Source organism: Cyprinus carpio, chromosome B19 (genome assembly GCF_018340385.1).
Source record: "Cyprinus carpio isolate SPL01 chromosome B19, ASM1834038v1, whole genome shotgun sequence".
NCBI classification, from domain to species: domain Eukaryota; kingdom Metazoa; phylum Chordata; class Actinopteri; order Cypriniformes; family Cyprinidae; genus Cyprinus; species Cyprinus carpio.
In genome coordinates, this window is record NC_056615.1 from 20,052,318 (window position 1) to 20,068,059 (window position 15,742).

The 15,742-nt window shown below is 39.1% G+C and overlaps 2 protein-coding genes across 2 annotated transcripts; one reads left to right on the forward strand and one right to left on the reverse strand.

Moving 5' to 3' along the window:
- Positions 1–263: 263 nt before the first annotated feature.
- On the forward strand, positions 264–3,839 carry LOC109111865 (26S proteasome non-ATPase regulatory subunit 4-like). The gene is made up of 10 exons (XM_042745956.1): positions 264–420; positions 1,045–1,185; positions 1,290–1,404; positions 1,581–1,667; positions 1,798–1,866; positions 1,963–2,178; positions 2,351–2,459; positions 2,878–3,009; positions 3,102–3,154; positions 3,363–3,839. The coding sequence occupies exons 1-10, from the start codon at positions 395–397 to the stop codon at positions 3,531–3,533; spliced, it is 1,119 nt and encodes a 372-aa protein (XP_042601890.1). The 5' UTR covers positions 264–394; the 3' UTR covers positions 3,534–3,839.
- Positions 3,840–3,922: 83 nt separating this feature from the next.
- Positions 3,923–15,570, reverse strand: LOC109111861. The gene is made up of 5 exons (XM_019124855.2): positions 15,055–15,570; positions 13,702–13,830; positions 13,193–13,507; positions 12,817–13,119; positions 3,923–12,702 (listed from the first exon to the last, which is right to left on the reverse strand). The coding sequence occupies exons 2-5, from the start codon at positions 13,783–13,785 to the stop codon at positions 4,597–4,599; spliced, it is 8,808 nt and encodes a 2,935-aa protein (XP_018980400.2). The 5' UTR covers positions 13,786–13,830; positions 15,055–15,570; the 3' UTR covers positions 3,923–4,596.
- Positions 15,571–15,742: the final 172 nt, after the last annotated feature.

Below are 15,742 nucleotides of genomic sequence, written 5' to 3' on the forward strand. Positions count from 1 at the left end.
GTGGAAAGATATAATCTGATTATAATGTGATGAAAAGCAGCTTCTGGTTCTGAAGGATTTGGTGCATTTGTACACTGTCCCTATTAAATAAACAACAAATAGTACGTAAACTGTATATATTGTATGTGTGTATAATAATCCCAAATGTGGGTGAGAAAATTATGGCAATTTTAATGTTTGGTGTGAACTATCCCTTCAATCAACGTCTTCAGCAACGCGAACTCCCTCCACACGTGGGCGCGACAAGTACATTTCTACACCGCGTCCTGCAACAGAAGTAGCGTCGGAACCGTCAGCCAATCAGCTTTGCTGTTACAAATCTCGTCAGTGTCCTACATCTGTAAGCCAATCAGCGACGGCGTGACTTTGGGAAACGGACTAGAGGATTTCCAAGATGGGGCTCGAAAGTACTATGGTCTGGTAAGAAATAAACAAACGCGTTGTTTTAGATATATTTGCGCTTTTTTACATAGTCAATACTCCTCTTAATTACTGTAAATCCATAGGTTTTCTGTTCTGTCACACTTCTGAGCCCTTAAATGAGAACAAGTCAGAGAATTCAATAGTCGGTTTCTGATTAGAATGACATTCTCCTGAGTCATTATTCAGCACGGAGCTCTGCCATGAAGAAACGGACCACTGACACAAAAACAGATTTATGAACCATAAACAATCATCACTTATTAGTGATTTCAGTTTGATAGCGGCTTATTTAGTCTTCTAAAACTGTCATGAAGCGGTACTAGCTGTGTCTCAGACACTAGTGAGCAGAATTATTAGTATAACGCCCTCAAAAGATGTCTAGATAGGCAGCTCACTTGATTTTGATTCACGGACATTCATCTAAAGCAGTTTTCCACTGCTGGGATCCAGTTTACTTACTCTGGCTGTTATGTAAATAAAACTAGGACCACCAAATGCTAGTGTTTTTTATTTAGTTATTTTTTTTTTTTTTTATCTCTTGCAAATGTCAGCACTAAGGTTCTGCTCTTGCACTTGTATACATTGGATGGAAACATGCTGATTGTCTTCCTGTCTTAACAGTGTGGACAACAGTGAATACATGAGGAATGGAGATTTCCTGCCCACCAGGTTGCAGGCACAGCAGGATGCTGTCAACATTGTCTGCCACTCAAAGACCCGTAGTAACCCAGAGAACAATGTGGGTCTAATCACAATGGCAAAGTAAGTATGTCGGTGTTGTATTTTATGTCATACGTGTATGATCTGTCAGACAATGGTGTTGTTTGCATGTAATAACTAATAACACATCTTTCGGTTTGGTGCAGTAATTGTGAGGTCCTCACCACTTTAACACCAGACACAGGCCGCATTCTCTCAAAGCTTCATGCGGTTCAGCCACTGGGAACAATCTCCTTCTGCACTAGCATACGAGTGGCACATGTGAGTACACTCATAGACGGCTAAATGGATAGTTTACTCAAAGATAGTTCCTTTTGTGTTCCATAGAGGAAAGAAGTTCATGCAATCTTTGGGGAATTTCCTTTATTAAAAAAAAAAAAAAAGTGAAAGTAGTTTTTAATCTGCTAACATTTACATTTGTGTATGTCTGCATCTAGTTAGCACTAAAGCATAGACAAGGCAAGAACCACAAGATGAGGATTGTTGCTTTTGTGGGCAGCCCAGTAGAGGACAACGAAAAAGATGTACGTTTATTTGTTGTTGTTTTATTTTTCATGAATGAAAAATTATTTTCATCTTTCATTACTAATCAATTGTGAATATTTTGGGTAATACAATTAAAAAAAGATATAATTTTCACCAAATCTTTTCCAGCTGGTAAAGTTGGCAAAGCGGTTGAAAAAAGAAAAGGTCAATGTAGATGTGATAAATTTTGGAGAAGAGGTAACTGGCATGAAACCTTTCTTTTGACCACTTTAAAATCTTTCAGATTTCCTTGCTTTGCTTTTTCACTTCCTCTCTTTTAATCACTCTGTTCAGGAAGTGAACACGGAGAAACTGACTGCATTCGTGAACACTCTGAATGGAAAGGAGGGCACAGGTTCTCATCTGGTCACAGTGCCCCCTGGTCCCAGCCTGGCTGATGCCCTTCTGTCTTCTCCCATCTTGGCTGGTGATGGTGGTACCATAATGGGCCTGGGTCCAAGTGACTTTGAGTTTGGAGTGGACCCCAGTGCAGACCCAGAACTGGCCCTGGTAAGATACAAATTCTTCTTTTGTATAAATGCACTAAAGAATGAGTCCATAAACTCTGAATGGAAAGGAGGGCACAGGTGAAATGTATCTTTTGTGTGTGTGTTTTTACTTCATTCTAATTCTAAAGACATTGGAAGGGGAGATATTTATTTAAGTTGCTCTTGATCCACAGGCTCTGCGTGTGTCTATGGAGGAACAAAGGCAGAGGCAGGAAGAGGAGGCTCGAAGGGCGGCCGCCCAATCAGTAGCTGAGGCTGGCATTCCCACCTCAACCGCTGACGGTTAGGATGCGTAAATGTTTGAAATAGTGAAGGATGATAAGCATCTGGGCTAGTACTGGGTAGATTGCAGGTTTCAAAATTGACCAACATTTTAAGGATTGCACATTAGGTCTTGCTGGTTAGTATGACCCTGTTAGCCACTGCTGGTAGATGCTGGTACTACACGATCTGGCAGCATAATGCATCTTTCACATTTTTGTAGCCTTTCATGGTGACTTTAACATGGTCCTAATTCTGAACAACCTTTTCATGTATTGATTCATTTGTGTAGCCTGTTCATTTTGAAGTAGTAAAATTGCACTGATGTTTGCTTTTTATTATTAAACAGATTGTCAGTCTTTGATTATTTACAGTTTATTTGATTCCCATTGCAAGGCCAAGTCCTGATTTTCTGTGCCACTTTTGTTCTCCCCTTCAGAATCAGAAGAAGCTCTTCTGAAGATGTCTGCCTCTCAGCCTGAGAGCAGTGTGGCAGCACTGCCAGACTTCAGCAACATGACAGAAGAAGAGCAGATAGCCTATGCTATGCAGATGTCCCTGGCAGGTGGAGGTTTGTGCCTCCTCCTTGTACCTTCTTAGTCTTAGAATATGCTCTGTGCTTGACATAGTATGTAACATTGACTTTTATTCCTCTTATGTCAGAATTCGGAGAATCAATGGATACAGGAGCTCCAATGGACACTGCGGAATCTAAGGTAATAAAAATATCTGCTGGGCTCATCACAGTCTCAGGATACTGAGAAATCAAATTTCAAATTTGCTTGTATTTTATAGTGTCAAATTGCTGAGCAGTTTTTGTTCATTATATATATGGTACCCATGTCTTCCTTGTGACAGAACACTGTTCCCTTATATTCCCTGCTGACTTGTCTTTTTTCTTGCGCTTTTTAACTGATTCTACAGGAAGAGGATGATTATGATGTAATGCAGGACCCAGATTTCCTCCAGAGTGTCCTGGAGAATCTACCCGGTGTTGATCCCAACAATGAGGCCATCCGTAATGCCATGGGCTCCCTAGCCTCTCAGAGTGGTAACAAACAAGAGGGGAAAAAAGATGATGAGAAGAAGAAATAAATTCAAGTGTCCTGTGATTGATGTACAAGCAGTTTGACATGTGAAATGTGTTCATTCAAGAAGTGGCCATCAGAAGTCCTTATAAAAGCAGTTTTAGATGCATATGGAGTTGCTAAGACATTCACTACCAAATTACTGCAATGTTGTGTGGTACCTCAAAAATTCACACATAGCTTGCTTATAATCTTTTTCCCCTTCTGCTCTGTGCACAATTGATCGAATATTTGATAAAACCATGCAAAACATGTAATCTGAACAGTTTCTGCTTTTTCTATTGCCATTAAAACACATGACATCTGGTCACAAGCCTTACAGTTTGTTATTTTGCTGAGAAACACATATCTTGGTTTGTCAGTAGGATTTTTGACAATATAAATAAAAATTACACGTCAAGTAGTATGTTTTATTAAAAAAAAAGAATCCACTTCTAAAGCATAGAATCTTTTGGATCTTTTCAAAGCCATAATTTTCCAGAAATATTCTAATGTTCTCAAGATCTACACATTTTTACAATAAACAATATATTTTTGTCCCAGCCAGCAGTCATATATGAATGCTCAAGGTTAATCTACATTTAACCACCTCTCAATATTACAAAATTGAATTTTAAAAGGTGTTGAAAATGTAACCATGAGATTTTTACAGAGGAAGGACTAGGAGGTTTTGGAGTTATACAAGATTATGTATATCTATTTACAGATCTTTTACAGAACCTAAACTCGCTGAAGGCACAAAAAGAGATGATAAATGGCAGTACAGAGATGACTGAGATAAGGCATAGTGACATGACTCCAGGAATACAGTATCTAAGAGTGGCTAGTGGGCAACAACTTTTAAACTGATTAAACCTGAGGGTGGAAAAAGCATGTTAGAATGAAGAGTCGTAATGCAAAATATTCACACTGTTCAACGTAAAAAATACAAGTTAAGCATTCTGCCAATATTTGCTTTAAACATTGCAACTGTAAAACAGATAACAGTGTCAACACATATTTGTGTCAAAACATTCATTTTAAAGCATAATATCTGTGGGAAAATGTCTACCTTAAAACATTATCAATGATCAGTGTACTTGTACATATGCATCTCCCATTGCATGAAGTATGTAATGCTCATAAAGGCCCAACACGCTGGTTAGTTTTTCAGTACAGTCTGCACATTCAAAACTCTCCTCAGACTCTTCTTCTTGAGTAGGTTGTTCTACTTCCATGTCAACACTTGTCTCCACAAATGTAGGGCTTCTCTGACAGTTGAGGCTGTAATTATGTTGACCATTTGCCATCATCTTTATGCTTTCACTTGAGTTTAGGTTGGTGGTTTCCTGATCTGAAGTGGCCTGAGGTAGGTGTGTGCTGTCAGACTGAGAAGTGATTTCACTATTTGGAATTTCAGGACCAGGATTCTGAGAGTCTGAGACCTCTGGTTCATCAGGGTCCAAATTAATGACTGGAAGTTGTACTCTGTGACTAGGGGACACATAGAGCTTGTCAGGGTGGGAATAAACATACAGGCTGTCATCATTGGGTATGCCATCAAGTTTGAGGTTTGATATATGATTCCTGTGAGTGGAAGGTGGGGAAGATGATGTGTCATTACAACAAGAATCGGACAGTTTTGAGGTAGGTAATACTGCTGGACGGATGTAAGTCTTTGCATCTCGAGAGTGGCGTATCTGATGAGCGTAGAGCAAATCTCCAGTTGAAAAGCTAGCTTTACACCTTTTGCATTTGTGAGGAAAATCAAGTGGCTTTGATGGAATATCAGGGAGGGCCGGTCCATGGTGTGTGGTGTGTGTTTTCAAGTGTTCCTTTAAGACTCTTGTATTTGTGAAAGATAGATTACAAAGGAGACAAATGTGAGAGGTAGAACCATTGTGCAGAAGACTGTGCTTGATTAGGTTTGTTAAACTACTGAAAGTCTTAGAACAGACATCACATTTCAGACTTTTACAAAGTTTATGAGACTCACATTGGTGAGCATGTAAGCTTGCCTCCTGAATGAAGGTTTTGGGACAGAGCGGACAAGCATATGGTCTCTGCCCGGCATGGTCAATCATATGCTCTCTGAAAGAGCTAAAGAAACGAAACTGCAGATTGCACTGCGTACAGGAGTAACAACGGCTTTTTAGGCGATGACGCTGCTGATGTAGCCATAGTTTACTCCACCTTCCAAAGAACTGTCCACAATGTGCACAAGTATATCTGAAACCAGGAGCATGCGTTTGCAGATGAGCACTCAAATCCCTGTACCTCTCGAATCGCTGACCACAACGTGAACATTTAAATTTCCAAATACTCCGAGTGATTTCAATGCATTCCAGAGAGCTACTTGGGGAAGTACAGTTAACATCAGAACGAGCGGGTGATTGGGCATTTGGGAGCTTGATGGGTGAATGAGCAGAATATGTTTTAGGAAGTTTTGAAAGCTCTGTATCTCTTGTTTGTGTAGGTTCCACATCCATCAATCGAGGCAGCTGCGGGAGCTGTTCTGAGCTGGATGGTGTTTGGGAATTCAGCTGAAATCCTGTACTTGGTAGACTCTGAGATGAAGTACACTTTAGAGGGTAGATTTGGGTAACACTTTGCAAGATTTCGGCGAGTGATGCACCACAAATCTTCTCCTCCCCACTTGACTGGCAACACACTTCACAGTGCACATTCATCTCTGAATCCGTCTCATAACACTGTCCACAAGAAAAACAAATATATGGGGGAGAGCTGGTGTGTGTTTGAAGGTGAAGAGTGTATTGGCACCATTTCCTGAAAAGCTGTTTGCATATTTGACACTTGAAGAATACTGGTGTGTTCACTTGACCGTCAACTCCTTGACTCACAATGAAGCCCTCAATGTTACTGCTCGCCTCATCATTTTTCCTTGCGATGCATGTTTTGGATGCTTGGTGCATCCTAAGTGCAGACAGGGCACTGAATCCACGACCGCAGTGAAAGCAGGAGAAAGGTGTCTCACCAGCATGGTCTTGAGAATGCTTTTTTAGGGCTTTTAGTTTGTTAAAGCCTTTTCCACAAATCGAGCAAGCATATGGTTTAACAGGCCAGTGAGTTTTTTCATGTGCTATGAGGCTTGACTCTTTCAAAAATGTCTTCCCACAGTCTTTACAAGTCAAGGGCTTTTCCACTTCATGCACTTGCATGTGATCCTGCAATTTGACGCGTTTTACAAAGTTTTTCTTGCGAATAAGGCATCCACAATTGTTTGGGGTCTCCGAAGACACATTTGATGAAGTATTTCTCTTGCTCTTTATGTGCTTCTGTGGTCCACTGTTTGCTTGTGATTCCTGCAGGTGAACTTTGAAATGACATAGCAAATCATCTTTCTGCAAAAACCTTCGGCTACAGCAAGGACAAGGAAAAGAGGTATCCTGTTTATGTACGTTATGGTGGGATTTTAGTTTAGACAGTTGAGAAAATGTTTTTCCACAGATCTTGCATTTGTAGGGTTTGTCCCCTGTATGAACACGTTGATGAATGGTGTATGCTGTAATGTGCCGAAAAGAAACTCCACAGTATTTGCAGGTGAGAGGTTTCTTCACTATTTCTTTAGGCTTGGATCTTATTGTCCTGTTATTAGTCACTTTGTTTGGCATTACAACACAGTCTTCACTATCCTGTGTGAAACTATCCTCCTTCCATTCTGTAGAAGGCTGGAATGCATTTTCTGGCTCTGGTGGGTTATCAAGTACTTTTTCTCCTGACGTTTCCACGCTTAGTGCATCAGCTTCCTGAGTACATTTCAGCTCAATGTTGGGTTTCATTTTTGTATCCAGAGAAATTAGTTCTGACTCCTCCTTGACCACATTACTAGAAATTAAATTACAAATTCCTCTTGAGACTCCTGTATTATCAGTACAGGATTGCACAGAAACCTCAAACGCACTGTGTTCTTCCACTTTGCACTTCTTGACTTCTTTCATTAAATTGGAGGACAGGTCACTGGGAGAACTGCATAGGATGTCTTTTTTTGGTGTTATCTTGCAGGTCTCTGCAGTTATTGGTGTGATCATTTCAACATTGTCTGACTTGGTTTTTTCAATATCATTTTTCTCTGGTGTGAGTATATTATTTTGGTCCTCAGTGAGACATTTACTGGTCATACTGAACTTTGTCAGTAAACCTTTGGCTGGTTCACAACAATCTTGTGTTTTTAATCTTTGAAGCTGTCCATCTTTAATTTTTCGTCTCTTCCGACCACGTTTTCTTCCTCTCAGTACTTTAATTGTTGCCTTATTCTCTATCTTTTTATCTGCCAACACACTGCCATCTTGAATAGCATTTTTTTCACAGAGTTTCTGTTTCTTCACTGTCCCAGATATAGGCAAAGATGTTTTCCCTTCCTCATTAAACACATTTGTGGAGTTTTGTAGGAGGGAAGTTATGTCTGCTTTTTGAAAACCTGTGACGGATGTTACAGATGTTCTGCTAGATACTCTCAAGCTTGTTAACTTTGGGTCTCTTATTGGTCTTTTAGGGTTCTTCCCTTTTTTACGCCCAGATGTAGGGATGCTGGGTGACAAGGGATCATTAGCACTCTGAAGGGATTCTGAGGGATCAGTCCCCAATTGTTTGGTAACAATTACATTTTTATCCATATCTTCTTGCTTTATTGGACTTGCAGCTGCTTTGACAGTACTTTCTGTGCTGTCTGGACATGGAGAGAGATCTGAGATCTGGACAGATGGAGAGGTGTTATCTTCTAAATGTGCTACAAATAATTTCTGTTTCTTGCCTTTCTTTGAAGGGGGTCTTCCTCGTCTTCGTGGCTTTTTCTCAACAGTGTATCGGTCTTCACAATCAGCAGTTTGCATGGAATTTGAAAGAGTCTCTCCAAGTGTTGTGTGACACCCAGTGATGTCTAAAGAGACTGTGCTCTTGCCCTGGGTTAACAAATTCTCAACAACTGGACCTGAGTTTATTTTTTGTGTCCAGGTTGATTTTCTTGATTTCAGTACTGGTTCTTCTGGAATGTCAGAAGTTTGAATTTGTGTGTTGTTTTTAAAATCACAGGCAGTTCTGTTGTCATAACATATATCTTTATGTTCCTCTTCTTTAATGGTTTGAGTTAACAGGCAAGCCATCTTCCTCTTCTTTCGTCCAGGTTTTCTACCCCTTTTCTTAGGGGGATTTGTGGCTTTGAAGTCAACCATAGCATCATCTTTTTCAGGCTGCTGTGAGCCTACGGTCTGACTATCAGACAGTTTACATAAATCTGCAACCTGTGTAACAGTGACCATGACACCTGCCTCATCTGATCCAGTATTGTTCTCTTGAGACAAAGAAACACTAGTAAATCCATGTGCTTCTGCAATTTCCATAGATTTTTTGGATTTCTTCTTAGCAACCTTTATATGCTGGTCACAGCTGACTGTTTCAAAATTCTCAGAGGCTACCCCTCTCACAACAGATGGTAAATCTGACATTTTGTCCTCTCTGTGAGCCAGCTCTAGGATATTGCTTTGTTCATTCTCTTCTTTTTGCTCAAGCAGTTGTTTCCTTTGTGTTTTCTTTGCCTTTTTCAGTGAGCTCTGAGGGCTGGCAACATCTTTAGTAGTGATGGAAACCTGGTTTTCAACATGACTTTCAGCTGTTTCATTCACATTGTCTGTCTTTACGCAAGGGTCTTGTGTTGCATCCTTACTCTGAGATACTGGTGGAGGCAGAACCACGTCCTCTGGTTGATCATTTCTGACTTCCAGTGCCGATGTTCTCTTTTTCTTACATTTCTTTGTCATGTCTTCTGACCTTGAATTTGTGTTTCTGTTTGAAACTAAATTTTCTTGCTGCACAGTAGACTGTTCTCTAATATCGCTGATTGCTTGGGTAATGTGTGTTTTGCATTTAGTGGCCTTTTTAGGCTGTTTTTTCATCTTCACTTTTGTCTTCTTTTGTTTGAGAACATCTGAATGATCCATTTCTGTGGCTGATATAGAATCAAATGGATGGATTTCTTGTTGCATTGTTTGGTCAGCTGCGGGTGTATGTACTGCTTCGTGTTTAATGTCAGACATTTTCCTAGATATTTTTGCTGTGCTGTGAACTGAAGTTGATGAACATTCCGTTTGCTTCAGAGTGAGTGTAGAAGCCTGCATTTTGAAAAGAGCAACTGAATGGTCATCCTTAATTTCCTGCCTAATTGCCTTTTCCACAGTTCTTTTTTCTTTTAAAGTCATTTGTGAACTGGAGGCTACTATGTTTGCACCAGATTTTGAGGGTACTGCAGCCGGATCTTCTTGCTGGTTTACACCGAGTATTTCTGCTGCCTCATTTTTGATTTTGGTTACAGTCTTTTTTCTTGGCTTTTTCAGTGTGCTGCTTAGTCTAAAACGTCTTGAAGAGTCAATCTTTGTAGGTAAAATAGAACTTTCTTGCATCACAGTTGCTAATAAAGATGTTTCTTCAACCAAATTGCCATTTAAGTGGTTGTCACTTGTTTTGTTTCTAGAAAATCCTTTGTCTTTCACAGTCTCTTCTGGATTTGAAACCACAATAGATGAAGTAGTAGTGGATGATTGAGCTTCCATAAACTTGATGTCTGTCTTTCTCCTCTTACTTGATGTATTTTCTGTGTTCTGATGGCTGGAACCTGAATAGTCAGTTTCTGTAGCATACACAGAATCAATTGAAGAAAGAGTCATATGAGCGGGTTCACAGTTCTCACCAACTGTGTTATGAGAAACTTTTTTGTCAAGTTTTTTTCTTGTTCTGAATCTTTTTGTAGTTGGTTCCACAATGCTGACATCAGATTCTGAGAGTGCATTCAAAACACTTTGTTGAGCTGTTGTTTGGTCAAATACAGGTATATGTATTGCTTCACATTTAATCTGTGACAATTTCTTTTTCTGTGACTTTCTTGGTGTGCTGAGAATAACAGGAGACTCAACTTCATTTCCTACATTTGAAACAGAATCTGGTTGCTTAGCAGTGGCTGTAGAAGGCTGCGTGTCCAAAAGAGTAGTTTCATTGTCATCTGTTCTAATTGCCTTTCTTAGGGGACTTTTTGCTTTCACAGTTTTTGTTTTGGGAGTCATCCTGATTTCCATATCCTCTTGTGGGCACACGTTGGATGTTTTTGCTGATTTGTTGATATGTGCTCTTTTCTTCTGCTTTGATTTCTTTGGGTTATTCTGAGGGCTTAGAGTCTTTAAAGATTCAGTCACTGAGGTTGAAACAGAATCTGTTTGACCCTCAGAGTCTTGTGAAGACTGTCTATTCAGCAGACTAGTTGCATTCCTATTTTTTCCTTTACAAGCCTTTAAAGGAAATCTTCTCAACTTCTGATGCCCTTTGACATCCATGTCTGCCTCAACTTCTGAAAATGTTGGGGGAACATCTTTATGTGGATCATCTTTGCTTTGTAGTGTTTGCGTTGTAGCCTTTTTTCTGGATTTTTGTAATTTTTTTTGAATGGACTCTAGACTAGAGGTGGCATGTTCCAATACTGTTGGATTACTGACTCCTTTCATTGGAGTTGTGTCACTGACCGGAAAATGTGATGTACAGTCCTCTTCTGGGGACAAGACAGTACTTTGAGACGAACACTGATTGCCAAGGCTAGCAGAGTTTTTTGTTTTTTTCTTCAGTTTCTTTCTTGAAACAGCCTTCCTGTTGATCCTAGCATTTGATGCTACTTCTTCCCGTGTGGCTTCAGAGCAGCTTTGATCTGGCTTTTGTGAGGACTCTGCTGTATCTGCCAGTAGCTCAAGTTGTGCCATCCGACATTTTTTCCTAGGTGCAGGTGGGTTTACATCACCATATGTAATTAAGTCCTCTTTTGGTGCAGTGCTGTCATGATCAGCCAATAAAACATTTTGATTAGCTTTCTCACATCCTGTTGTGTCTAGTTTGACAGCACTGTCTAATACTTCTGATCCATATATAGAACAGTCATCTCTTTTATTAAATTTGTGTATTGGTCCTTTTAATGCCTCAAGCTCAGATTGTTTTCTTTTTCTTGCTTTCTTATGCCTTTGCAATTCTTTTTGTAGGTTATGCTGAGAGGAGCAGTCCGTCCTTGATGTGGGAGAAGGTGGAGCTTCCTGAACATTCTCAGTAGATGAAGGAATACTGCTTTCTGAAGTAATGTTGAGAAGAACCTTTTCACTTCTTTCAGAGTTTTTTACATTCTCGTTAAAAGGCAGAAGAACTGGACTTGTTGGGGTTTGTTTTTCTTGGACATGAATATCACATTCATCTGCAGTTCTTTGAGTTAACACAGAACTTGAGGTAAGTGTCAGTGTCACATTTTTTGAATTGCTCTCTTGAAAACAAAGCTCATTTAATTTGCCACTTTCGACTGGCTCAAACTGAGCATCTCTGCATTTATAATCAGTGTGAATTCTGTTGGATACAACAGGTAGATCTGGAACTGTCTCTGATACTGAAGAAGAGTTCGGAATTTCAGGGGCAAATTTAGTTTCTACCTTTAGACTGAGTTCAGTTTTTGTGTTAATAGATGTCTCTTGAAAATCATTAGTTTCAATTTTTCCTGGCACAGGTAGACTGTTCTCTTCTGTTGGGATCCGCAGTTTTACGTTTTCACATTCAACCTCAGCTGTGTTTTGACTGCCCACTGAGGCTGGAGTGGATACAAGATCATAAACCTGCCTTTTTAGCTTACTGCCAAAGTATTGACTGTTGGGCAGATATGCTGCATTTTGTTTTATTACTGTAGTCTCAGAGACATGCGGATTGCTTGTCTTTACTTTCTCATCTTGCACATTGTGCTGTGAGGAATGATCCTGAGAATTAACTGAAGATTCTCCATCTGTAACCTCTGCTTGGTGACAGTCCTTTTGAAGATCAAGACGATGAAGACCATATACAGTCGAACTTTCAAGAACAGTTTCATTGTTTACTTCTGCATGTTTGAAGCCAGTATTTGTGCTGGCAGTTTTTCTAGGACTGACACCTTTGCACGACAGCCCACATTGTTGTGTTGTTCCCTGGAGAGTGTGATCAACAGACTGGTTGTGCAAACGATTACCTGGAAACTGTTCGCTTTTCATAAGACTTTCTGATGAAGAAAAAGGAGTGTATGAACTAGTGTTAAATCCTGGTAATAACCCTAACTCATGTTCTCTGATTCCAGTAATTCCAAGTTCCTTTTTTCCTAGAGATGATCCAACATCTAACATGCTTGGCTCCTCATGTTTCCCCTGAGAACAGATGAAATATATGACAATAAATTAATTATTTGTTCTTTGATGGCTTATTTTACATTCTGTTTTATAAAATCTACATTCAAAAGATTTTTTAATATCAGCCCCTACCATTTCCAGAACATCCTTATTTTTACTAATGTCATCTGACAACATTGAAATAAAGGAATCCGATTCTTCTTTTACTCCTTGCCCATCCATCTTCTCATTTAGTTTGGAACCTGCAATCTGATAGTGGTCCTTCAATGTAAAATTTGCCTCCGTTTCAGGTCCTCTATGTATAGGATTATAGTCCATTAGGGGGCCACGTTCATCCATGGATAAAGTTTGTTCCATTTCCATTCCATTACTCATCTCTAAAGCATCTTTGATCACTGATGTCCAATTACCATTTTTCTGGTCCACTTCTCGGTTCTGTGAAAAGACATATTAAGTGACAATGGAGAAATAACATTTATTTTGGTAATGCAGTGTAGAGGTTACATACCTTTTCATGTGTCACGTATTGGGCACACCTGAGAGGAAGCATATGTGTGGCACCAGCTAATGCTTCACCCAAAGGGTCTTTAAAAAAATCACTTTCTTCCCTTCTCTCCACTGATATCTTTTCATCCACTGCAGTGTCAGGTTTGATGAGACAATGATTATCAGGAGAATAGGAATATTTATCAGAGTTTGTTAACATTGTTGAAGAAGTCCCATGGTAGTCTGGTAGCAAAGCCTTAAATGCACCACTCATACAAGATGACAGTGGTGTCATTGGTTCTCCAGCAGCAAAGCTGTCTCCTATCACGTCATGCTCCTAAAGAGATACTTAAGTTTAGAAGTGAGGAACTGGATGCAACCTAATATTGTTGCTCTTCAACCTTACAATTAATTTGTCACCGACCTTTGGCTTTGTTTGGAGCCGTGAGAGAACTCTTCTGCTTTCTCACAATAATTTTCCTCAGTCATTACTTTATCACAATGTACAAAAATAAAATGACTGTAACCTACCTGCTGATGTTCCCCTGCTGTAGCATAGGGAACCCTGCTGTTATGGCTTCCATGTTTATTCCACGGTGGTAACTCTCCATCCATGGTACCCAAATAGTTTATTGGAGATACAATGCTATTATGAAATGCCTGTGAGGGGGGAATTGTTTAGATTAGATTAGTTTAAACTCAAGATTTTAGCATTTCCTATAGATCAAAAATGTTAACAAGCAAAATGAATTTTTTATATTTAAAACACACAAAAACACACACACACACACACACACACACACACACACACACACACACATATATATATATATATATATATATATATATATATATGTAATACAGCGTATAATTCTAATTGATTTTAGCTACATATTTTATGTGTCAGAAAACAGAAGACTGCTTCATCAAGACCTGAAGATGGCTGCATAAGATAACGCTCTCTATTAAATGATTTGCTTTTAATCTCCATACCTGCACCTTCTCTGTCTTGTAAGGCAACATTCTCAAGTCTGAAACTGCCCAAACATATCTGACATACCTCTATGATATAGAGTAAGGAAGTAACTGTGTCAAATTTTTGTAACATCTTTTTATCCATCCATTTTATATTCATTTCTACTCAGTTTTACAAGTTTCAATAAAATTTTCTTCATTTTTTTTACAGTGTGAAAACTGATAAATTAATTCTTAATTAGGCTAATGCAATTATGATACTTGTAAATATATATTCTTGTAAATAAATACTTGTAAATATGTATTTTCTTGTAAATAGGCTACAATAATAGTTACTTATTTTGGTTTTGTTTCCCTACCTAAATTTGTATATACACGATTAACAAACACTAAAACAAACAACTCAGACTAACTGCCTAGGCGATTTTTTTTTTTTTTTTTTTTTTTTTTTTGATAGCGACAGAAATTATCATTATAACAGTGATTTTTTTTCATCTACATTTTAAAAGCACAGGGGGAGGGGAGTGTTTATGAACGTACTAAATTACTTGCTAAACAAGGTGGTGGGGAAGATTCAGTCCAAGCTTCTTGTGCAGTCTACCATAAAATATTCCTCAAAAGCGTTATTTCTAGTGCACAAATAGTATTCAAATAGTAATTCGAAGGTTTTGATTGACTGAGTTTGTTTGTTGGTCGCGCTTGAACCTTAGCTTTGTGCTAATTCGCAAACTATACATTACTGCATTTATATAAATGTGCATGAAACACGACTTAAATGTTAAGTGAAAGCCCCAGTAGCCATCTGCTCGATGAACAGTATAAACCAGTTCGCGTTGGCCAGTTTTGAAAATTAAAAAAAATAAATTCTCGGCAAGCCACTGGGAGAAAACAGTGGGCTCGTGCACTCACCGATGTGGTCGGCGCGCTCAGTCCCTGGCTCGCGCACGGTCATTTATTATTGGTTGTTCCGAGTATGTCCATTTGCGTTGCAACTGTATGAATATACTTGTCGTGTAATTATTTTTCCTATTTAATGCATCTGCTTATGCTCCTCGTGGTGGTCTGTTGTGGGGTCCTGGTATATCCAAACACAACATCCGTAATAGACCGGAAGACCGAGAGGTCTGTGTGGTGTGGGACACCTCTCTGTGTTGTACTGTGAGTGCTTGAAAGGTAAATATTGTTATATTTAGGGCCCAAGCTACTAAGGCGCAGACTTTAAAAAGGCGACTTTTGAGTAGCGCACACCGTTTGACCAACACTCACCAAAACTCACACACTTTTAGATCTCATAAGGCCGAACAACTTTCGTGCTGACAGTCAGTACTGCTCCATCCAAGAGGAAGTCGGCTATTTAAGGTTTTTTTGTGTAGGTTTTTTTTTTTTTTTTTTTGTGTAAAGTACAGTTTATTTTTAAGAATAATAATAAAAGGTCTGACTACTCATGTTAATATAGGTCTACCCCCCCCCCCCCCCCCCAAAAAAGTCTAAACCTTTTAATTTTTTTCCCCTGTATTTTCATATCCAGACATTTACAAGACCTATACATTTTTAACCTTAAGATACACAAAAAGATTACTTATCTACAATTACTTAA

What these genes read in the sequence shown, in the direction of transcription:
- LOC109111861 (XM_019124855.2), bottom strand. Translation starts at nt 13,785, where the DNA reads ATGGATGGAGAGTTACCACCGTGGAATAAACATGGAAGCCATAACAGC. An exon ending in CAGCAGGGGAACATCAGCAG is followed by an intron (nt 13,508 to 13,701) that starts GTAGGTTACAGT and finishes GTATCTCTTTAG; the next exon opens with GAGCATGACGTGATAGGAGA. An exon ending in ATAAGGATGTTCTGGAAATG is followed by an intron (nt 12,703 to 12,816) that starts GTAGGGGCTGAT and finishes ATCTGTTCTCAG; the next exon opens with GGGAAACATGAGGAGCCAAG.
- LOC109111865 (XM_042745956.1), top strand. Translation starts at nt 395, where the DNA reads ATGGGGCTCGAAAGTACTATGGTCTG. An exon ending in GATGTCCCTGGCAGGTGGAG is followed by an intron (nt 3,010 to 3,101) that starts GTTTGTGCCTCC and finishes CTCTTATGTCAG; the next exon opens with AATTCGGAGAATCAATGGAT. An exon ending in TGGACACTGCGGAATCTAAG is followed by an intron (nt 3,155 to 3,362) that starts GTAATAAAAATA and finishes CTGATTCTACAG; the next exon opens with GAAGAGGATGATTATGATGT.